The 7,500-nt window shown below is 45.2% G+C and overlaps 1 protein-coding gene across 12 annotated transcripts in view; it reads left to right on the top strand.

Annotated features, from left to right (window-relative positions):
• FOXP2 (forkhead box P2) overlaps window positions 1-7,500 on the top strand; it is a 410,750-nt gene that overhangs the window by 216,001 nt on the left and 187,249 nt on the right. For all 12 annotated transcript variants that reach the window (XR_014881957.1, XM_085219270.1, XM_085219261.1 and 9 more), the window contains one exon: window positions 4,948-5,125. Coding sequence is in view for 11 of the 12 variants with exons in the window: in XM_085219270.1 (XP_085075396.1) it covers window positions 4,958-5,125 (168 nt within the window). In the remaining variant the exon portion in view is untranslated. The remainder of the gene's footprint in view (window positions 1-4,947; window positions 5,126-7,500) is intronic.

Here is a 7,500-nt window from a genome sequence, read left to right as displayed (position 1 = left end):
ATTAAACCTGTTTATATAGGTACTTTATTTGACAGTATTTCAATAGCAGTTGGCCTAATTAGTGCTTCAGTAGTGTTAATTTACTTACATATTTAAAAATGTGCAGTGGGATAATTTATAGCTCTGTTTAACTCCAGCTTTGAGAGCTAACTGTTTTAGATAAAGTTAAAAGAACACATTTATGAATATTCTCTAAGCTTGTCTAATTTTTTTGCTCTTACCCATTCAGCGATGTCCTTCATATTTGGCATTTTGATTTATTAGGCAATCTTAAGTATTAAGGACTTCTAACATACCAGTGCAAGGCTTGGGATGCATTGTGCCTTGTGTCAATGATGAATTAATCCCAGCAGAGCACAAAAGTTACCATTATTTAAGTCTAGCTTCTCACCTCCACTTTTACATCATAGTCAAGTTTTTAAGGCAGGATTTTAGGCTGTGTTGTGGGAAGTGTCACAGTGTAAAGTGGAGAAGAGGTTGGCACTTCATGCTGCATGCTATACTTGTGTGCTGTCTGTATATAAACAAAAGTGAGCACTTCAGTGCTAGGCTGCAAGTGTGTGGGTGCTGCTTTGATTCAGGAGCCTTTTCACCTGCACTTGCAGGGACTGCTACTGGTTTCCATGTCTGAAGTACTGGCAAGTCATAAGCAGGGCACTTTTTAACTGAAATTCCTGGTCCTTTGATGCAAAGATGGGGCCCTTGTGGGGACAGGGAGCAAGGCAACAGCCTCGTGTGGCTGTCAGCGCATTGCAAAGTGCCATTGGTAGGCCTAAAGCAATGAGGAGCTCGCTCCTGGAGCAAGGCCTCAAGGAGGGAGGTTGGGCTGCACCCGTCCTGCCGCAGGCCGCACTGTGGCCCTGCCAGAAGTGGCACCTGGGGGGCGTGGGTGGGAGCGCTGCCTGCGGGAGCTCTGTGGCCTGCAGGAGCCTGACCCGAGACACCTGGGGACTGGAGGAGGCCTATGCTGAGGGCTCACGCCTCGTGGGGAGGGACCAAATGGGGCTGGCTCTCAGCACACCCTGTCATAAAGTGAGGGGCTCTAATTGAGCTCCGGCTTTGTATCCTGCTATTTGTACAAATAAAAGACCACATCTTGATGCAAAATAAACACAAAAGCACTGTTGTGACTATAACAGGGAGTCATATACTAATTTATATAATAAGTGGTTGTGCACGCTTTATTCAAGATTATGGCTGCAAGAAATGGCATGAATTGCTGGGTGTGTTTAATGCTGGATTATAGCAATTTGAAACATGTCAAACACATGGCTAATGCCTCATGCTTCACTCATTCTTGCGTAAACCTGCATAGCCACCATCCATTATACCCTTGGTAACAACACAATTCTGCAAGTAAATATTGTTACACTAAGTAACCTTTCAATTCAAGTTGTTTAGGAAGAGAAAATGCAATCTTGTGCAGTCAGTTCCAGTGTCAGTTTAATGTTTCAGAAGGGAAGCGGTGTAGAGAATAAGTATCTGCACCGCGGCGTGCCGCCCTGGAGTACACGCGCATGCACATGTGCAGACAACTTTGTGGGAAGAGTAGTCAGGCTGCAGCTCCCAACTTGGTGGGGCCATAGCATTTCTCCACTGATCTGGATGCACCCTGGCAGAATTGAACTTGCAACCTGCATCACGACCACACGCTAAAATCATCAGCAGTGTGTTCTCTCTTGCAGAGAGCACCAGGCATTTCTCCATAGCTTTGTTTAAAGCACTGGGCAGCAGAGCTCGTGCTCCCCGTGGCAGTCGGGGCTGGAGGGTCAGTTGTGGTGTAGTGCTGCCTGCGTGGGCATGGTCACAGATGGCAGGGAGTACGGAAGGGGAGAAAGAGAAGGAATGGAAGTATGGATGTCTGGAAATGTATGCCAACAGAGACTTGTGTGTTGTTTTTTTTTCTTGTCCTGTTTGAAATACTAAACTTTCTGTCTTAATATCTGGCAGCTGTTGTATTCTTATTCCCCTCGTATTTATTTATGACTGTTATGCTAGCAACCTGTACTCCTGCTGTAAAAGCAAGAAAAAGTACATCAGTGGCTTAATGAACTGCTGCAGGTTCAAACTGCAACTGAAAATTATTCACCAATAACTGAAATTACTGACACATGGGTATTAGAGATGGTCCTTGTGTGGGTGTTCTTAGTGCCTTAATTTGTGGGGGTAGAGTTGACTATGTATGTGCATACACGTGCACATGTATGTATGTATATACAGATGTATACAGATGTGTGTGTGTCTGCAAGAGAAAAGAAAGGGAAAGAGAATGTTGTCGTGCCCTTGCTTTTTTCAGTAGCCCTTCTATAGTTGATTGCAGTGAGGAGTCTGTGGACAACCAGCCCAGGGCATTCCTCAAGCCAAAGTTTCTGTATTGCTTTTAAAAATACCCTTTTAAAAATAGAAAAGCATTTCATTTTTAACATGAAGTTCTGGAGACTCTTTCTTCCTCATACAAGCACTTCAGTATTTCCTCCCTTTTGCTGCCAAATGAATTACCCTCAGTATTGATGGTTGATGTTTGATTCTCTCTCTGTGTAGAGGTTGGGTTGGATCTGTTGTTTTCCTATTGCTGGAGCACTGTTATTGGCCACGTTATGCTAAGCCCGGTTCTGCTGGCTCACAGACACTTTAACTTAAAATGCAGAGTCTGAACTGCACTCCAGGGCTTTGCACAGATACAAAATCCACAAGACATAAAACCCCTTGGTTAACATGAACTGGAAGATGTTTAACCCTTCTCTGCTAATTGTAATGGAGGAGGCAGAGGGGTGTAAAAACAGAGGATTTGCCTTTTTTTTTTGCTAAATTTCAGAGTGTTTTCTACTGTTTTGGTTAACTGTCGTGTGCACCCCTTTGCCCTTCTGATGTCGCTGGGCTGAATTACTGCTGTTATTGTCTAACGAGAGAAATTTCAAAAGATGAACCTGTCTGTTGGCTAAATCTTTGTTTGACTAAAAGAGGATTAATGTTTGGATTTCCCGAATTTCCAAATCCTTGTAACGATACAGTAGATGAAGTGTTTTAAATAGATTCCCGCTATGATATACACGTCTTTTTATTCAAAGTAAATATTGTAAAAATCTGAGAGGGATGCCTGCTCCCACCGTTGCGGAATACCCGCATTAGAATTTTCATATCACTACTAAGGGCAATCAGACCCTTTTCTCTGAATATTTTAAACATTGTACATGTAAAATTTATGCCTAATTTGAATACTTATTAGCTGCCTAATCTCAGAAAAGAGTATTAGCTTTGTTTTTGTCTTGTAAAATTCATCACTATGTGTATCACATATTCCATTTCTATTATTTTTCTTAGCTGATGTTGGTGGGAGCATTCCGGGAGGGCTGTTTGTCCACAAACACATCTGTTTCTGCTGTTGTTTGCTGTGGTGTAACAGCTGCCTGCCCTTACATCAACCACGTTCGTGTTTGGGCTTCTGGCATCTTGTTGATTTTTGACCAGAGCATCTTCAAATAACTTATATTTTGCTATTTCAACTTTCTTCACACAACACGTTCTTGCAGCTTATCTCGGGAGTTTGTGGTGATTTATACAGCGTTTTGATTTAGATCCCACGCACTCAGTTAAAGTTACAATCATTCTTCCCCGTGTTCCTTGCTAGGAAGAGATGTTGGGCGCACTTTGCGAGAGAGCAAATCCCTAAGTTCAGTAGTGAGGCAGAGCAGCAGCGTTGCTTCTTGTGCTGTTTGCTTACACCTCACGCGCGCGCGCTTCAGAGGTATCTTTCAGCGTAGCACCGTCGAGGTTGTTGTGGGTACTCTGTGCGTCCGTGTGGTGACAAAGGCAGCGAGGTGCACGCTGACGCCTCTGGGGCGGGATGGGACTTGGTGGCTCTGAGAGCAGGACCTGACCTTTCCGTATTACTGATACAAAATGCTCCTCGAGCTGCTGGTTGTGAGAGCACGCCGCTTCTTTATTTACTGCAAAGATTTCAACTGATCTTGGCAGGACATCTCATTGCTATCCTGAAAGTACAGTATATTTATGCAGTGAAAATGATAAAACATTTATTACTGTAGAGAAGGTAATATGCATAATTTATGCTGTTTTTAGCACAATCATTAGTGATATTCTTGATAGATTTTATTTCCAGCTTTCATATCTAATACATGCCTGGAAAATTAATTTTATATCTTTCATTTATTTGCCTATGTTAAAATTGAGTTTTAAGTCATCTTCAAGTGAACAGTTTGATTGCTGCTCATGCATAAGCTTAATTACTTCCCAGGAAGGACAGTATTAAATGTTTTAAATGTCAGAAAAATAAATGAATATCAGCCGTTTGATTAAAAAAATAGGCAATATCTGACGTGTTTGCAGCAGGAGCTTTTTCTTAAAATGCCTCCGAGGCAAAATTTTATTTAGTCACAAAAAAGGAGAAGCCCATTATACTATTTATCATTGGTTGATGCCATATGATTTGTAACACCCTTACAAAATTTTAATTTTGTATGATTAGCTGTGCATCATTAAACAACAGCCTCGCATAAGATACGCTGAAAAATTCTGACAGAATCAAGATAGCGAATGTTTTAAAGAAGGCTGTATAGTCATCCATGGTTGTCAAAGCCGGATAATAGGAAATATAGAGCGGCGCGTGCAGTCGTGCCTTCATTTAAACCGGTTTTATAGGTAGACTTTAAAATGTGGTCGTTCGTAAATGCTATTGACCATGCTGCACGCACGGCGTGTTATTTTGGCTGTTAAATGGAACCGCACAAGGATTGCTTATAGAAACCATAATTCCGGTGATTAGTATCTGTGCGAAGGAGAGTTGGGACCGCGCTCGGTGGTAAATGGCTCCGCGAGGCTCTCCCTGCTGCGAAAGATGCCGTCAGTAATTGGCAGAGAGGGACATCTCGATAATGGAAGTGCGAAGGTGTAACGCGGTGTTAATTGATACTTCTTAATCACTTTTAGGTATTAAGTCATGATGCAGGAATCTGCGACAGAGACAATAAGCAACAGTTCAATGAATCAAAATGGAATGAGCACTCTAAGCAGCCAATTAGATGCTGGCAGCAGAGATGGAAGATCAAGTGGTGACACGAGCACTGAAGTAAGCACAGTGGAACTGCTGCATCTGCAACAACAGCAGGTAAGTTTGTTTGCCGCGCCGGCTGCTCTCACGCGGCCCCGGCTCTCCTGCCGACCCGCGCCCACCAGGAGCCCCGGGAGCGCGGGGTGGGGGCGGCCCCCCCGGGGGCAGAGCAGGGGCAGGGGCAGGGCCGGGCAGGGCCGGGCAGGGGCAGCGCGGAGCGGGGCCGGGCTGGCGGCGGGGTGCGGCGCCGCGCGGGGCGAGCTGCGAGCGGCGCGGTCCCGCGTGGGGCCGGCGCGGCGCGGCGCCCTCCGCCAGAGGGCCACATTCCCTGCGAGAGCGCGGCGCGGCCCGAGCGGCGGCGGCGGGCGGGGTGCGGGCGGCGGGAGCGCCCCGTCAGGGGTGCGTGCGCTCGGGGCCGGGAGCCGCCGGGGGAAGCGGCCCGCCGGCAGAGCGCGGCCCGGCTCGCTCGGCAAACGCTCTTTTTAAGTTAGTTAGTTTGCTTTCTCAGCGAGGTTACGCCGGACGGCTGTTCCGACTAGAAGGGTCACGTTAACCTGTTGTCTGCTTACTGGTGTCCTCTGAACGAGATGCAGTCAATTAATGTTTGTGACTTCACGTTTCCTTTGAAACCGGGCACGAGCGCAGTCCCACTTTGCCCAGGAGGAGGCAGCCCCCGCCGGGCTGTGCGGGGCTGTGCGGCGCGGCGCAGCCCCACCGGGCGTCACTGAGCCCGCAGTGCCGGCGCCCCCCCCTGCCCCGGCCGGAGCCCCTCGGTGTCGGGCCGGCAGCACCGCCCCGCGTCGCCCCGCATCGCCCCTCGGCTCTGCGTGCCGAGGGGCTTCGTCACCACACCGGCTACTCATTGGCTTAATGGCAGGAAAGTTGTCTCACGTAAGACAAAATATTGTAAAAATCCCCTTTTATAGAAACGCGTTGAGACGTGAGAGATAAATTGCGTGTGTACGGGCCTCTGAAATAACAGGTCACCGCGGCTCTTAAAATTGAATCATTCTAGGCGCTGAATTGAACGGTGTACCCCGGCTGCTTTTATAGTTAAATATTTTACACGGTGACAGAAAACGTGGAAGAATTAAATAGTTGGAGATTTAAATATGAGAAGTTGCTGACGCTTAAATCTGTTCCTTGCTTCAAGTGCCAGCGTGCTCTGCTCTAACAGTGCCACAGGCTGAGGAAGGGCGTTCAGTGTCTTCATCGAGTTCCAGCTCTCTACATACATACGTGTTACTGCTATCTCTACATACCCAGTGTATACATATGCACTATGTTTATAAGGAGATACATAAAATGTATAAAATTGCATGTATAATTTAATAGCGTTTTCCTTTAAAAGCATGCTGGCACCTTTATTCAGGCATTCAGATTATAGCGGTATTCTGAAATCTTTATCATGAGTGCATTTAGTTGTTAAAAATGTGAAAAAAAAAACTGAATTGTAGTGAGGCAGTTTAAAACATGAAAATACTCATAGGAGTGTGTGCTGCTTCCGTGTACTCAGAGCAGCAGTCCTGGAGGTTTGCGGTCAGTTTGTCCACACAGTCACACATTCCTGCAGATAGCCAAGACCACAGAGAATAACAACTGCAGATGAAAATACCCGGTTGGGTAGCAATAACATGCAGGTTCTGAGGGGACAGGCTGAGAAGCGACAGTCTTTTCTTCAAAACTGTGACTAGACCTTAAATAAGAAGACAGCAAAGTAAAGCCATGGGTACAGTTAACAGGACTCAAGAGGCATTTTATGACGGGGTCTGCACCACAGGATTTAAATACAACTTGAGTTTGGCTTATAAATCCTTCTATAAAGTATGTTGATGTGAAACATAAACACTGGTAAACATGCAGTAGGATGTCCTTTAGATAATGGGCATAGCTTTATACTGCTTTTGCTTTTCTTCCTCTTTTTTTCCCCCTGCTTTTCACCCAGTGCCTTTTGAAACATGATTTAAGAGAAAAACGCTGCCTGTTTTTATTGCTGTCACTGTACTAACTCTCTCAAATGCTGTTTTTTATATGCGACTTGCCAGACTAAGTTTGACAAGTTGAAAAACAGAGCAAACCCCAAAGTACTTATAATTATTTCTTTAAAGATTTTTTATTGTTTAGATATATGCAAGATATAATTTACTGATGTCACAGTTTAACATTCCTCTTTTGGGTTCTCCAAGTCATTTTTATGTGAGCATTCAATTAACCAACTGAAGTTCTTCCCAGCTTTCTCTGAAAGAAGGAAAGGAACATTTCCTTTGGCTGGGCAGCAGCTTAAAGCGATGCTCACACCTGAAAATAGCCATATGGGTTGAGTAAAAATGCAGAGGAAGTTTTCAGCATGGCATGAATGCGTACTGGGCAAAGTTACGCATAAGACATTTCAGGCTATACGTAAACATTTCAGTTTGTATGTGGTCTTGTTC

The sequence above is a fragment of the Meleagris gallopavo genome, chromosome 1, assembly GCF_905368555.1.
Source record: "Meleagris gallopavo chromosome 1, MGAL_WU_HG_1.1, whole genome shotgun sequence".
Classification (NCBI taxonomy): Eukaryota; Metazoa; Chordata; class Aves; order Galliformes; family Phasianidae; genus Meleagris; species Meleagris gallopavo.
This window is presented reverse-complemented; position numbering and strand designations above follow the sequence as displayed.